Here is a 15,892-nt window from a genome sequence, read left to right as displayed (position 1 = left end):
ACCCTTCAAGAACAATGAAGCCAAACCAAGAAGGGAGAAGTGAGAGGCAAGAGGTGGGAGCAAAGAAACCAGTCAACGTGAGTTACATTTCCATTTAGATGACAGTCACTGTACAAAACAACTGCAACAGTAAAGCAGGGGCACCTAAATCCCAAAATGGCGTGAGGCACTTACTGGAGTTACGCACCCCTCAGGTTCCTGTGGTGCAGCCAATCTCCCAGATCTTCTGCTGTGGCTCCCTGCCCCTCAGCCACCATCACACGGACGGACAACCCAACTAGGTACCCAAGTACGCTGAGCACTCTCCCGGGCCACAGCTCGGCCCAGCAGCCACATACCTGGAGTTTCTGGCTAATCCCTCAGCTTCTGGATTTGGATGAAAACCACATGGCCCCCGGGTGGGCTCCGGCATTCCCAGCAGCCACTGAAAGGGCTAGACTACATGGTCTGGAAGTCGGGGGGGAGTTACTGCTCCACGGGGGAAGACTCTGACCAAGGGGAAATAAGAGACAGGGAGGTTGTGTAGAGAAATTCCCCCTCCTTGCTGACTACTCTGAGACGTGCTCTCTTCCTGTTACCCATCAGGAGAAGCCCTGAATACCAAGGGGATGCACCTGTGAAGAACCCGCTGGGCTCTTTGCAATTGACGGGAAGCTGAGGTCAGCACAGCAGCCATGACTTAGCATAACGAAGACCAGTGGTTTTCAAAGTGTGGGTCCCATTCCAGTAGCACCAGCATCACCTGGGAACCTGTTAGAAATTCAAATTCCCCAGCTCCACCCGAAACCTTCTGAATTTGAGACTCGGAGCCTGGGGCCCAGGAGTCTGCACGGTAACAAGTCTTCCAGGTGATTCTGAGATTAGGTTATCAGGTGTTCAATAACGTATTTGCATGAACGGTGCATTGTAATTACTGTGGCATCTATGGCACCTGTGATAAACATTAATCCCACTCACTAAATATCTCTGGCCCTCTGCCTTCAACACCCGCCAGAGCCCTCTACTCCCTGCCCAGCCAACCAGCAACACTGCTCCATCAGCCTGGGTCCTGGGGTGACACTGACAAAAAGCAGACCCCGGCTGGCCCACAATGGACAAGTAATATGAACAAGAAATAAAATCTTATTGTTTTAAGCCACTGGGATTTGGGTGTTGTTTATCACCGCAGCATAACCCAGCTCATCCAGTCTGACATGGGCCAATATTTTCAAAGAACAGAGCTTCCCGAAATGCTCACCGCCCTATGTCGCAAGAAAAGAGAAAGAAGGAAATGTGTTGTACCCACTGATCTTCAGGAAACGTTTGATGCTTGGGCAACCAAGAGCGGCCAGGACTCAGCTGTCTCTGTAGATAATGGGAGGGGACGGGCAGCTCTGGTGCAGATGGTTCTAGAAGGGCTGCCAAGGGCTCTGGGATGAGGGCGGCAGTTCTGGGTCAGAGGAAATGGTACAAAGAGGAGGAAAAATAGGCCACCCTGCATCTGTACCAAGCTTTACGCTTTCCAGGACACTCTCACTCATTGTTTCATCTTTCCTCCTTCCATGCACAGGGATGAGCCATCCTATGCCACAGTGGGTCCAGAGAGGCAAAGGGACTTGCCCAAGATTGCACAGCAAACTGGTGGCAGAGTCAACCAAGGTTTTCACTCCCAGGCAAGCGTCCTCCTAGCACCTGCCAAGAAACAGTCTCCAGGAAGGTGGTTTTGGAGGGAGGTCAATGTCCCCCTGTCCCTTCTCAGAGCACAGGTGACGCTCTTGTACAGGGTCCTGAGGACTCTGGCATCAAATGGGTTCTCACCAGGTTCTTGTGAACTTGGAGGTTTCTGGCCTCCAAGGGGTGGAGAGGGAGGAATGGAGGTTCAGGGGCTACAGGGCAGCAGCTCACGAGTGCTCCTAGCACCCTGGGCACCATCCTTCACCCTCTCACTACCATTTCTCCCTCTCACAAGTTCCCAGACCCTGGGGTCTCCCCTGTCTCGTAGAGAGACAACAAAGCTCGTGGGGGACTGGCTGGTTCCCTCTCCCTTTCCTCCCATCACAATAAGCAGGACAGAGTCCTGGTAACGGCTGACACTCACCTGTTACGGGTTGAATTGTGTCCCCCTAAAATACGTACACTGAAGTCCTAACTCCCGGCAACACAGAATGAGACCTTATTTGGAGATGGGGGTCTCACAGAGGTAACCAAGTTAAAATGGGGTCATCAGGCTGGGCCCTAATCCAATATGACTAGTGTCCTTATAAAAGGGGAAATTTAGAGACAGACATTCACAGGGAGAAAGCCATGTGAAGAAGAGAGCTATGGGGCCACAAGCCAAGGAACTACCAGAAGCTAGGAGAGGGGCTTGGAAAAGATCTTCCCTCCCATATGGTCCCTCAGAAGGAACCAACCCTGCTGACACCCTGATTGTGGACTTCTAACCTCCAGAACGGGGAGACAATAAACTCCTGCTGTTTAAGCCACCTAGGCTGTGATGCTCTGTAACTCTTTACCCTGTAACTTCCTGATCCTATTCCATGTTCCCCTTTCTTCCTAAAATCACCTCCACTGACATCCCTCTCTGCACTGCATCCCCTCAGTGTCAATCAGCACATGACTTACAGTGCCCTAGCACCGAGCTGGTACCCAGGAAGATGTAGAAATGAATTTGAAGTAGAGACAGTTGGAGGCATCAAAGAATCTAGACCGAGTGTGTGGCCCCAGATTCAAGTCCTAGCCCTGCCACTGTTGTGCTTTGGGAACCTGGGAGAAGCCCCTTCCTCACTCTGGACGTCAGTGTCTCACCTGTACTGTGATAAGGTTGAATTAAATGATCTGAGTTTCCTTCCGGCTGTGAAATTCTGCAGTTCTCGGTCAAGACAATACGTGTTTGCGATCATTTTTGTACTCTTCCCTAGAAGTTTTTTTTTTTTTTTTTTTTTTTTTTTTTTGCGGTACGCGGGCCTCTCACTGTTGTGGCCTCTCCCGTTGTGGAGCACAGGCTCCGGACGCGCAGGCTCAGCGGCCATGGCTCACGGGCCCAGCCGCTCCGTGGCATGTGGGATCTTCCCGGACCGGGGCACGAACCCGTGTCCCCTGCATCGGCAGGTGGACTCTCAACCACTGCGCCACCAGGGAAGCTCTTCCCTAGAAGTTTATTCTTGTAACCTCACCCTAGGGTCCACTTGCTTCATGAACCTCTTTCTTCACTCCCATGACCACCTAGACTCTGACTAGTCCCTACCCATTTCCCTTGATCAGGCCCCATCAGTTAACATGCTTGCAAAGCAGAATGAGAAGGCAGTTAATAAATACTGGGTTGAAACACCCTTCAAGGGCTTCCTCTTCTGTCTGTAGCGGATTTCTTAACACTCAGCAAGAGGGCGTGGCTAAAAGTCAGCCCCTCCTCTTTAGTCCTTTATACACCCTACTTTATAGAGTTGCCTGTCAAAGCACCGACAACACCCTGTTGCACGTATCTGTGAACCAGACCACCTCCTCCCACCAGGTAGCAGGCTCCCCGAGGCAGGAACCATCTCTCTTTTGCATCTACGTTCCCCAGCATTTGCATAATAGGAAGCAACAAATATAAGTGGAGTGGATAAACATGGGCATATGGCAGAAGCTCTTCACCATGGGTTGGAGGACCCTTAAGGGTTTCAAGGGATCCATGAACCCACTGAAATTGTGTGCAAAGAACTGTGTGTACGTGTAGGTTTTTCTATGTAGTGCACATTTTCCCATGGAGAGGGTCCGTGGAGCCCTGAGAAATTAAAAGAAAAGCCAAGGCTGAAAAGATGTTAAGACCCAAAGCCATGAAGCAGGGAGGTGACATTTATTAAGCCCCTACCCTGTGCTGTGCCTGGTGGTGTAGGTGTTACTATTCCTACTTTGCATGAATGGAAACTGACGTTCTGAGAGGTGACATCTTGGTTCATGAAGAGAGAAGTAGCCCGTCCAGGGTGGTTCAGAGCAGACTCTGGAGCCGCAGAGCCTAGGTTCAAATCCCAATAGTATCACTTTCTAGTTCTGTGATCTTGGTCAAGTTACTTAAGTTGCTCTGCGACTCAGTTTCCCCATCTGTAAAATGGGAGAAATGAGGGTACCTACCCCAGAGGGCTGTTGTGAGAAGTTGATGTGTTAATGTATGTAAAGTGATCAGAATGGTGCCTGGCATGGGGTGTGTACCCTGAAGGCGATGACGAGGAGGGTAAAGAGGAAGATGCTGGGACTGGCAGAGCTGAGCTGCAAACCCAGGCCTTGCCCTTCAGTGCCATTACTGCCAGCAACCAGCAGGCCACAACGCCCCATCTCGCTGCTGAAACTCTCCTGTGCCCTCCTAGGAAAAGCCTTCAGACCTGAAAGTGGCTTTTCTAGCTTGGCTCCCTGGAGGTGGACAGGTCTGTGACACCAGTTCGGCAGGCAGTCCCTGGCCGTCATAGAAGGAGTATGTGGGAGGTTATAAGTGACCTTTCCCGGCCAGCAAGACTGAGCCTGTACAATCAGGACACTCTGCTTCTGCTCTGCTCTTCATTTTCCAAGAGCTTCACCAACATCCACGAATAGAAATTAGAAAGGGGATGCGCTCATCCATTCCTGGAGCCCCACGCTGACGTCCAAAATCCCTTTGTCATTTCCCTGAGTCCATCGCTGCGCCCTGAGCTCCAAAGGGCCACTCACAACCATCCTGCTCAGGCTTTATAGATACCGTGTCCCACCCCACACCTGACTTTCACTCTGCTTCGAGCAGACAGAGCAGCAGCAGTAAAGCCTTCAATCTGATCTCACTTCTACACCTGGGCCCCCCAGTAACCCCATTCCAGGTGAAGTGTCAGCCACGGCCTTGTTCCAGCCCAGTCTTCTGCCCTGCTCCTGGGAAACAGCCTTTTGGGGTTTGCTTTGGGTGAGTATCTTTGTATCTTTCCTGTGAAACCATCACTATTGCACTTATTCTCGAGAGCACTTTTCATTTATTCCTGTAATGCAATTAGAATCGAGTTTCTTTAGCATTAGGGGAGATGTAACGTCAGTAGGGGAAAACTGTCATTTCATTCCCAACGTCGATATGCCCGCTCTGCCCAAATTCTCTCTCTGGTGCTAGCTTGCTCTACCCTCCCGAATGGCAAGGAGAATACTAAAAAGGAGATTCACTCTCCAAATCTGCCTCCACAGGAAGGGGCAGAAGCTCTGGGGCTGGATTCTCCTCTCAGTCATTAAACGGGGGCTCCTAGCTACTCTGACACTCTCCTGCAGTTGAGGGAACCCCTAATGCCCAATGGAAAGCTTCACACTGGCCCCGTCTACTGTTCAATGGTGAGTGGGAAAGAGTCCTCTAGACTCTGACAACAGGGCCCTACAATCATCCTCCCAGAGAGGTTGAGTGACTTGCCCAAAGTAACATGCCTGGGAAGATGGGGCCAGAACCCAGATCTGCAGGCTCCTGGGTGTCTCCTACTGCATGACAATGCCCTCCACCCAGAGGGCCTGTGGCTGCCAGAAACTTAGCCCTTATCTCCCTGGGGGCACTAAGGCTTCAGTTTTCTGTAGACAAACAGGGGAAGAGATGACATGAATCTTTTATGCACCCACCTTTTCTTCAGTGTCTCCCAGTCCTTTTTGGAAATCCTCTCATTTACTGGAACCAGTTCCTTGTGAGCTTACTCTTGCCATCCTCCTTCTAGGTGCTACGATCTTGCTATCCAATGATCCCACCTTCCCTGCTTCCTCTCTTCCATCCTTCCATCCATCCATCCATCCATCCATCCACCCATCTATCCATGCATCCATTTATTTATTCACCTCTTCCTTCTTGAGCACCTCAGCTCTGCGCCAGGCGCTCAGCACTTCTTCCCCATTGCTCCTCAGAGCACCCACTCCAGAAGAATCCACTTCTCTCCTGACACCATCAAAGCCTAGAACTGATGTGCTAACGTGCACCCTCTTAGGAGGTTAATCTGATAGACAAATCTGTGCTAATGCGTTTGCACCAGACCCATTATCCCCTCAGAACCGGCAGCAGGCAATGATTTCTGGAGCCCTCAGGTCAGCTGAGGCCTGCTGCCCAGGGCCTGGATAACAGGCCTACCTCCCTTTCCCTTGTTCCCCTTCCCTCCCCTCCCCACTGCAGCCCCCCCATACGTATGCAGAAGTCTCCGCTTTCGTAGTAGCCAGGACAGCACTGGGACCTCCGCCGGTACATGGTCCGGAGCCCACGCCGATACGCTGTCTTATAACTGATCCTACGGCACAGAAAAGAAAGCCACTTGAAAGTATTGAAAATCAATCACTCCTGTTAGAATGATATTCGTGTTAAACTATATCAAGGATGCCATTCAATCATTGCTTTAAAATGCATGGCGGCTTCGAATATGATGGAACACAATAAAGAAAAATCGATGGTGGGATCTGGGCCATTGCGATGCAGAATGTATCGCTGACAGGGCGGTAGCATTTGCTACACCTGCTGACTTCTCTCCAATCCCTTCAGAGCGATACTTAGAAGGGCTGCAGAAAATACTTTCTGGACAGTAACTGGGGACTTCTGAAAACCTCCAGACCCAGGGCTGCAGCAGCCCATGGGGTGACCTTGATAGGAATTGGGCCCTGAGAGTTTCTATGCCAACTGCCACCACCCCAACCATGATTGCTCATGGCCCTGTGGGGACTGGTCTACCCAGTTGGAGAACTGAAGCCAAGTCAGCAAAAGGACCCTCTGAGTCTGACTAGGTCCCAGACAGTAGATTAATCTCCCTCCCACCAAAAATAACACCCCCTGGGAAAGAGCTTCGCATGCCGTCTTGGGAAGGCTCAGAACCAGCTCTGCAGAGGAAGAAGCTAATATCCAGAGAGCAGAAGCTCTGGACGGGGAGTCAGAGACCTGGGTTCCAGTTCTTATGCTGACCTGAGTGTTGAGACGTGGTCCTGTGCCACAGAGATTTATAGGCAAAATCACTCAGTCCCTATCTGAGGCAGGTAGCATTATTACGCCCCCTTTATTTCTTTCTTAGAGTTTTTATTCTTATTTTGTTTTATGTACTCTCCCCCTTTGTTTTCTGGATGAGAAAACTGGGAAGTTAAATCACTTGTTCGAGGTCACACAGCTAATAAGTTTCAGAGGCAGAATTCAAACGCAAGTCACTCTAATTTCAAAGCCACTGGGCTTAACCTACTGCCCTGTGCCAGTTCCCAAGGGGTGGCTTTCTGGGCTAATGGGATGGCCATCATGAAGCAGTAGGACAAGGGAATGAATGGTGTGAGGACAGAGTCCTAAGGAGGGAGTCAGAATTGGGTACTGACAGGCAAAGCCCCTTCCTCACACATAAGGTCAAAATGGAGGGGATTTGAAGTGGCCATTGAAGACCAGAGACAGCAAGTAACTTCCCAAGGTCAAGGTGTAACTTGGACTCAACCCAAGTCCTCGGGCCTTGAAGCCAGAGCTCTTTCACTTCCCCACCAGCACCCCAGAGGAGCCTGCCCTGTGGACCCCTCGTTGGGGGGCAGAGCCACGAGGTCCAGTCACTGGAGATGCCTATAGCCTGCTTTCCATGGAGGGTCAGCCCAACTTGGGCAGGGAGTCCTACAGCACAGGCTGGGCCAGCCCTACCAGTGCTTACAGCCCTCGCTTTATGACAAATGACAGTGCAGGACTCCAGGGAAATCTGTGATATTTGGGAATGTCACAAACTAAGGTCATTCTACTTTGTCAAAAATCCATAAGGGAAGGTAAGTAAGCCAGCCTCTAAGTGAAGCTACTTCCCCGGTACAGGAAGGCAGCTCCCGGCAATTTCAGTTGTATAAGCCTCCGAGATAAAGAATGACTCAGGGTTGACTAAGAAGTCACTCAATCCATGCCTCCCACCAAACAAAGTCATCCCCAAGCGCTTCCAGTGGAGAAGTGGTCTCAGAATCGTTAAAGCCTCCCTAGAGAAAGATGTCCCCCACTGCTTCTACCTTCCCATCCTTGCTGGCTCCTTTCCTCTGGAAGGAGAGGGAAGGGGCCAGGGACCAGGCTGCCATCAGAAGGATGCTGCGTTCCAACAAGCCATTCCACACTGAAGGAGGCTGATGGTGCTGCTGTCAGCGTGCTCACGCTGGGTCACCAGGAAAGCTGCAGAGCCACTCAGTAAGTCAGCAAAATACTTCATGTTCCAGGAATGCAGCCTGTTTTAATAAGCAGCCACTCACTTACCCTTCCCCAGTGGTGACGGACGGCAGCGCCAGCCTCCGAGTACCCAGCAAAGCCACTCCTCAGAGCAAACTTGGCTCCGGCACAGGGCCTGACAGTCATGGAGGGAGCAGGACTTTTCTTTCTGCCTCTGCCTTTGACCAGGGCCACAGGCAGCTAACTCACTTGGTCAACTAGGGGAGGTTAAGGGGATGCAGTAATGGCTGAGTCATTCCTATCAGATCAACCCTCCTGCAAACAACTCTGCAATCTGGGTGAAATATAAAAGACAACTACCTGAAAAGCACTAGAGAGAGAACAAAGGCAGATGCTGGAGGGAAGTAGACACTTCGAAGAAGGGAATGACACCAGGAAAGGTGAGCCCAAGGGCAGGCCCCAGTCAATAATATTCCAGATGGCTAAAATTCAGATAGAGGACACACGGCCTTACTGGTCTGAAGAACCACAGGACAAGCTGAGGGTAGACCCAGCAACTAGAAAGTGACAGGAGAAACCCTAGAAAGGAGAGAGCCACAAGGAGGAAGCCCCATATTCTTTGTACAATCTCTGCCCAAACTTCTGCCCCCTGAATTACACGTGTACAGGGCAGGTTCCAAGCAGTCCAGCAAAGGCTGAAAATATGAACTTTCAGAGTTTGGAAAACTGAGTTTAACCAAGTTAATTGGCTGCTTAAACAAACAAGCGAACAACAACAACAAAAAATCTGGAGGAACACAAGAGAATTCAGTCTCTACAGTCTCTGCTGTTCATAACGCCCGGAATACAATTCAAAATTACCAGACACATTAAAGAAACTAGAAGATTGTACCTCTGTAAGAAGCAGTCAAGGAAGACCAACCCTGAGATGACCCAGATGTTGGAATTGGCAGACAAGGATTTTAAAGCAGCTATTACATCTATGCTCAGTGTTTCACAACAAGTTACTAGCAAAACCCGCAAAGAAAACCAGGACTTTGGCCTTCCAGCATAGAGCAAGTTTCCCCATCCACATTTCTGTCCACCATGATTCCTGCATAACCTCGAAGAGTGACCAGGCCCACAAAGAGGAAGCAAAAATATCTGGAAACATCACAGAGGCTCAGAAACTACGCAACGGGCCTACCAGGTAGCCTCTCTCTCACTCCCTCACTGACCCTTCATCTGCTGAATTTTCACCCCTCAAATAACAAAGCTACCTTGCCTGTATCTAATACCTCACTTTTCCCCACTTTCCCCTGCTCTTTTCACAGTATTTGCACATCCCTGACCCTGCAGGTAGGTAGGGCGAGGATCATTACACGTTTGATGAGTATACAGGGAGTCCCAAAATAGAGTGACTTGCGCAGGGTCATCCAAGAAAACATGTTTTCTCTTCCTCCCTCTCCTGTCTCTCTGGTGCCATGAGGGCATGGCATGATTTCCAGGAGGACTGCAGACAAGGAGGCAGAATTCCCACGTGCAGTCGTTCAGATGGAGTGCTTCCCATGGGCAGCCTGGCCAAGGCGCCAAGAGGTGCTGGTCTATAGCCTGCACCCTGTTCTCCAAGCCGGGTACGCTGCACGGGGCTACATGTGCTCTGACGGGGGCCCTCTGAGGTTGGATCTCCCCCAGAAGCAGACCCTGAGGCAAGGATTCAAAAGCAAGTAGCTTATCTGGGAGATGATCCTAAGAAGCACTGGGAGGGGTGTAGTAAAATGAGACAGGAAAGTAAAGGCAGCCATTTCAGGGTATACTTTTGAGCAGCTTCCCGCTGTGGGTGACTGAGGTTCCATCCCACTGGGGACCACAGATATGTGCAGAACACGCCTCAGAGCTGGGTAAGGAACTTCTTACCCTAAGGGTAAGGAAGCTGGCGTATTCTTCCACTAACTCCCCATCTGTCATTGGGTGAGGGATGCCCTCCAAGGGCAGTAATTCTCTAGCACTTCTAGCCTGCCCTGCCCATAAGCCGCTCTGACTATAAAGAAGCCCTCAGCAGAGCCTCTCCCGTGAGTACCAAGGGTGGGTACCAAGGGGATGCAGGCGGTGCACTGACTCCATCTGCTAGGGGGGCAGGAAGGTGAGCCTGAGGGCCTGCCTCTTTCCCCCCACTCACCATCTGAGAGAGGTACTCACCGATGCCTGGTACACTTGAACCAGTTGAGGATGTCTGTGCATCGCGTGTAGTAGATCTGATCAAAGGGGTGTGCGTACGATTCCTGGACGGTCACGGCATAGCTGAGAACCAGACAGGAGATGGAAGCTGTGGTCAGCCCTTGGGAGGCAGAGCTGATATTCAGGATGGGGTCTCCCTCCCCAGGGCAGCCAGGCCCCACAGCCAAGTGTCCAGGGGCTCCAACCCCACTCTCCTCCTCCTGCCCTGGGTACTCTCCGCATTCAAACCTCCCTGACTCCAGGCTAGATCCAGGGCACACCCCTTACTGTCCTGTGGCCCAGCTCGCTTTCCGAAGTTCTGGTTCATTTGTTCATTTAACAGAGAATGAATAAAGGAGGGTTTCCATTTATTCTATGTGGCTCTGGAAGGCCCAAAGCTAGTATGTTTTAAAATACTTAATGTTTGCTCAGATCGTTATGGTCTTCAGAGCACATGCATAGAAGCTGATCTTTGCAGCAACTCTATGAAATAAGTGGTCCCATTTTACAGATGAAGAAATGAAGGCTTAGAGGCAGCTTGTCCAGGCCACACAGCTGGTACCAATAACTGTTAATATTTGAACGCCCTGTGTTAAATGTTTTAAGCCCTCTTAATCCTCACACAATCTTTTTTTTTTTAATTTCTCATTATTATTTTTTGGCTGCGTTTGATCTTCATTGCTGCACGTGGGCTTTTCTCTAGTTGTGGCGAGCAGGGGCTACTCTTTGTTGCAGTGCGCAGGCTTCTCATCGTGGTGGCTTCTCTTGTTGCGGAGCACAGGCTCTAGGCAACCTGGCTTCAGTAGTTGTGGCTCGCGGGCTCAGTAGTTGTGGTTCACGGGCTCTAGAGCGCAGGCTCAGTAGTTGCGGCGGGCGGGCTTAGTTGCTCCGCGGCGTGTGGGATCTTCCTGGACCAGGGCTCGAACCCGTGTCCCCTGCATTGGCAGGTGGATTCTTAACCACTGCGCCACCAGGGAAGTCCCCTCACGCAATCTTATAAGGTAGGTGGTGGCACTGTTATCCTCATTTTACAGATGAGGGAACTGAGCATCAGAGACGTTAAGTGACTTCCCCAAGGTCACCCATTACCCTCTGCTTTATTATGTCTCTAGTATAGCTGGGGATGCAACGAGGACATGCCCCTGGACCTCCTGATTGAAGTGGTATCTTGTTACCTGCCTGTTAACTGTAAACCTGGACCAGGGGGTAGAAGCCACAGGGAAGCAGCTCCCAGCTTTATCAAAATAAGCCTTTCCACCTGCCCGTGCTGGCAGGAGAGGTATGCAAAGGCAGTCAGGCCAGGGTGTAAAGTGAGGACTCACACTTCCTATGCAGGCTGGGAGAGGACCTCTGCTGAGATTTTAGGGATTAATTTTCATGTCAGTTGGTATTATTCAGTGTTTTTCCCCAGAAGGCTCACTCACTTGGTCCAGATGGCCAGGTCCAGGCTATAAAAGCCCGTCTGCTTTGCCTGAGAAAACTGTCGGTTTACTTGCAGGAGGGCTGGGGCAGGCCAGCCCCCCGAGTGGGTCTCTATCAGGCTCTCTGCTGCCAGAAATGTCAAAGGTCTAGAATTCAGAAAGAGGAAGCCAGGAGCAGTCAGCAATGCACATGTACTCAGGGTGGTGGGAAATTCTGTTTCTCTGAAGCACGGAGGATGTGCGAAGGGTCCTTGCTGAGCCTCTACCAGCCGGCACATCAGAGATGTGCGTCAGAGGCACATGTCTATGCAGACATGGCCTGAACCCATTTCATCTCCAGGCTTGGAGAAACTGAGCTCGACACCCGCCCCTGGCGTCCCAAAGCCCCTTCCAACTCTGAAAATCTATGACCCTGGGCTCCTGCATCTCTACTGAGTCTCTCACTTAGAGGCAGGCTAAGAGTACAGGGGCTCTGGGTCAAGTTTGAACCCTGTCACTTGTTAGCAGCCTGTCCTTAGATATAATACTTAGCTGGTATAAGCTTCCATTTCCTTACCTGTAAACCTATGATAACTATTACCAGGGACTTCATGTCATTATTGCAAGGATTAGGATGGCAGTGATAGCGTCTGTCTCTCAGAGTGGTGGGAAGGTAAAGCAAGATAACACAGGTAAAATGCTCAACACAAGATAATACACATAAAATGCTTAACAGGTACACTGTCAGTGTCTAATAGATGCTGGCCATCATCATTATATGACTGGCAGTGACACACCTCCTTGCCAGGCACCGAGGGATAGTTCCTCCCTGACCATGATACGGGATGGGGAGAAAGACCACACACAGACCAGACTCCCTGCCTTTGTTAAGCACCTGGGGGAATCAGGCACCCCTTGTAGCACAGACAGGGACAGTGGGTGCTCAGAGAAAGGGCAACAGCCCAACAGAGACGGTGGGGAGGGTGTCATGGGGAACAGATCCAGCTCTGCAGGGGTGCCCTGAGCCCAGCGAGTCAGGCAACCAGAACTTGAACCAACTCCAAGTCCCCGGGTGCAGCGTGTGCCCCTGGGTTCATAGCTGGGTGGTTTAACACGCTCATTTGCCAACATGCTAACGAGGGGCCAGATTAATCTTGTAAAGCTGGGCTTTGCTAGCCAGGGGAGGTCCTTCTGCTGGGTTTTATGGTGGAGGGGCGTAATTAACGAGGAGCCATCCAGAAGCACTAATCCAGCCGGGAAATTCTCCCTAAGCGGTCTCCGGGGACCAGGGTGTGTTTCTGGAACGACACAGACTAGACTCATCTGCGTGTAGATGGCAATGGAGCTCAGCTGGAAGAGCCAAGAAGGAGGAGGCGCCTGGTGGCACAGGGCATCACACAAGACCTCCTCCCTAGGGGCAGGAGGAGCCCCAGACCTCCTCTTAGCTGCTGGAATCTCTCCTTGTCCTCCCATCAAAGCAGTAACTCCAGTTGATAGCCCGAACAGCCCGAAACGCCGGCTCAGTGCAGGTTCGGATCAGAATATTTCCACATTCCAAATGTATTCATGTCGGGCAGGTTTAGAAAATTAGTGAGTTTGGTTTAAGTTTGAACTGATCCACTGGTGCAAATGGCGCTCAGAGAAAAGGGAAGTCAGGGTGGGCCCTACCATCAGGGAAGGCTTCCTGGAGGAGAGGTTGGAGGCACTGGGAAAGGCAGAGGTGAGCAGACAGGAAGGAGGCGTTCCAGAAGCCGGGATACAGCACAGACTTCGGCACGAAGCAACGGAGTCCCAGCTGGGAAAGGTGGATGAGACGGGGATTGCTGAGACTGAAGTCTGCAAACCAAAGACTCATGTGGGAGTCACCTGCTTTCTCCCTCACCCACTGGGAAATAAAGGTTTACATTCACCAAAACTAGAAGAGGTAAGGGGCCTGGATCACCACAGAATCATGTGGAAAGCTTATGAAAACTGCATATGCCTAGGCTCTACCCCAGACCTACGGAATCAGAGTCTCTGCGGAGAGGACCCAAGAGAATCTGCTTTTCACCAGCACTTCAGGGTGCCTGATGTGCAGTAAAGTCTGTGATAACTGTTCCTGCAAAGCTGGAGTTGTCAACAAGGAAGACAATAATTGAGCTTCATGGTCCGCAAAGCCCTTTCATGAAACTGGTGCCTCGATCATCCAACAAGCCTGTGAGGCAGGGGTAACGATTCTCCCCACTTTACAGAGGCAGAGGTAGGCTCCGAGTGGTTCAGAGACATCCCCAAAGTCACAGGGCTAACAGACGGAAAACTCCAGACTGGTGTGAACCAAGGTCTCATCACTGATCTCGTGTTCTTCCCACTTCACCGAAAAGGAGCACGCTGGTGGCAACGCTGCCTTCCGCTCCAGCCTCAACTCTGTCGGGACCCCTCATGGAGCACGCGGTCACTGGAGACCACGCTGGTGTGGGCACCATCCCTCTGCCTCCCAGCCAGTCCCGCCAGGCCCTGGGTGAGGGGACTTTCCCTGCCGTGGGGCTGGGGCATTCACCCTCACAGGCATGGAGCACGGCCCTCCCCACTCACCTGCCCTCCTCCACCATCCGCTTCCCCCATCGGGCGCTCATCTTAATTTTATTTATTTGATTTATTAACATCTAAGTGACAGAGTCATCCTGGTCAGCATGGTCAATCAATTCCAGGGTATAATTTGGTTTTTCCTGATTGGGTCTCTGGTCACTGTCTTTCCGCTCACCAAAATCGATACTTTCACCTTGTGCTTCAAAGTCAGGCCATCTGCAGAGCCCCGGCCTGTTCCCCCTGGACCTAGTGCCGCAGCCAGAATGCAGCTGCCCTTCCCCTGTCAGCCCTCTCTAACCCCACCAGATCAGAAGCAGCAGGGCCCCCTCACCTACCCTGCTCGGGGCAGGCTGCCGGCTGCCCTGCACATCTGAGCTGCTGCATCATTGCCAGTCCTGGGAGACCAGGAAGGCATCGTGGCACTGGAGCACAACTCATCTGGACCCCAGTCTCTCACTGCACCCCGCCTGTCTGGGGATGGGCACTGAGCCTCTCTGGGCCTCTACTTCCTCATCTGTAAAATGGCTGTAAGTGCAAATGCAAGGAGGAATACTGTCAACTACCAGACCGCATCATTCACGTCGCCTGTCACTCAACGCCCCCACCCTGACCCCCAGAGCACTGAGTCTCAGACAGAATCTACACAGCTTTGGCCCACCTTTCAGCATCTGTGCTGTGTCCCCAGCTGGACTGCAGGCCCTTGGTGGACAGCTTCCGTACCTCCTGCCTCTGCTTTTGTCCCAACAGTGCCAAGCCCAGGGTGAGGCCCCGAGGGAGTGCCTGGCTGTCCAAGAACCGCATCTTACCTCTCCCAGTGGCTGCACACGTTGGGGTCCTCGGGGTTGAGGGAGAGGACGGTTTGCAGGAGGCAGCAGACAAGGAGCCCTGCCACCGAGAGCGCCATCCTGGGCCCTGCGCGGGAGAACAGAGGAGGCAGCGTCATTAATCAGACCGTCTTCCCAGGCATCTGTTTGGGGCCATGACTCCTCGTGTGAGGCGGCGGAAGGGGCTCGCTAAGCTGCGAAGTTTCCCATCGTCATCGTGTAACGAGCAGCTGATATTTCACACTTGCAGGCTTTGACTAACACCGTAACACTTCACCACTTCTGAGTAACCGGGCAGTGGGAAGGCTGAGTCAGGGAAACACTGAAATTTTAGGCCAGAGCTTCTGAAAGTTTTTTTGGTTCATGGACTTTGAGAATCTAATGAAAGTTACAGACCTTCTCCCCCACAAAATGCACACACGCACGATACTTGGCTGTGATTTCAGGGTGCCCTCAGGCCCCTGAGCCCATCCTTGGACCAAGAACCCCTGATCTTCTACCTTAAGGACAACACCCTCCCCCTGTCCCTTCTCCCTCACCTTTAATGTGCTTTGCCCATTCACTTCCTCTCTCTACTCCCTCCTTCAATGAAGACAGAGAAAAAAGGTGTCTGGTATGGCCCTGGGGACAGGTAAGCTGAGAAAACCCTTCTTAGCAGCTCTGGTCCAACAAGCCACCCAGAAGGCTGGTCCTTGCTTTTCTTGTTCCCAGGGGCTATCAGCCACTGACACCCAGGGTGATGCTTCTCTGCACGTCATACCAAACCGGGGGCGAAGGGCTTGGATAGCCTGGTAAGGGGCTTTGAGGAATCAGCTTGTAGAGTCTGA

The 15,892-nt window shown here is 51.7% G+C and overlaps 1 protein-coding gene across 3 annotated transcripts in view; it reads right to left on the bottom strand.

Moving 5' to 3' along the window:
- The window catches only part of MEGF11 (multiple EGF like domains 11), a 235,069-nt gene extending 219,921 nt beyond the window's left edge, over nucleotides 1-15,148 (bottom strand). For 2 of the 3 annotated variants that reach the window (XM_060005739.1, XM_060005738.1), the window contains exons 1-3: nucleotides 15,048-15,145; nucleotides 10,259-10,360; nucleotides 6,118-6,218 (exon numbers count right to left, since the gene is read on the bottom strand). In XM_060005739.1, coding sequence (XP_059861722.1) covers nucleotides 6,118-6,218; nucleotides 10,259-10,360; nucleotides 15,048-15,145 — 301 coding nt within the window. Of the gene's footprint in view, nucleotides 1-6,117; nucleotides 6,219-10,258; nucleotides 10,361-15,047 lie in introns of all 3 variants that reach the window. The other variant, XM_060005740.1, reaches the window with a different exon arrangement.
- Between the last annotated feature and the right edge of the window lie 744 nt (nucleotides 15,149-15,892).

Source organism: Delphinus delphis, chromosome 2 (genome assembly GCF_949987515.2).
Source record: "Delphinus delphis chromosome 2, mDelDel1.2, whole genome shotgun sequence".
Classification (NCBI taxonomy): domain Eukaryota; kingdom Metazoa; phylum Chordata; class Mammalia; order Artiodactyla; family Delphinidae; genus Delphinus; species Delphinus delphis.
This window is presented reverse-complemented; position numbering and strand designations above follow the sequence as displayed.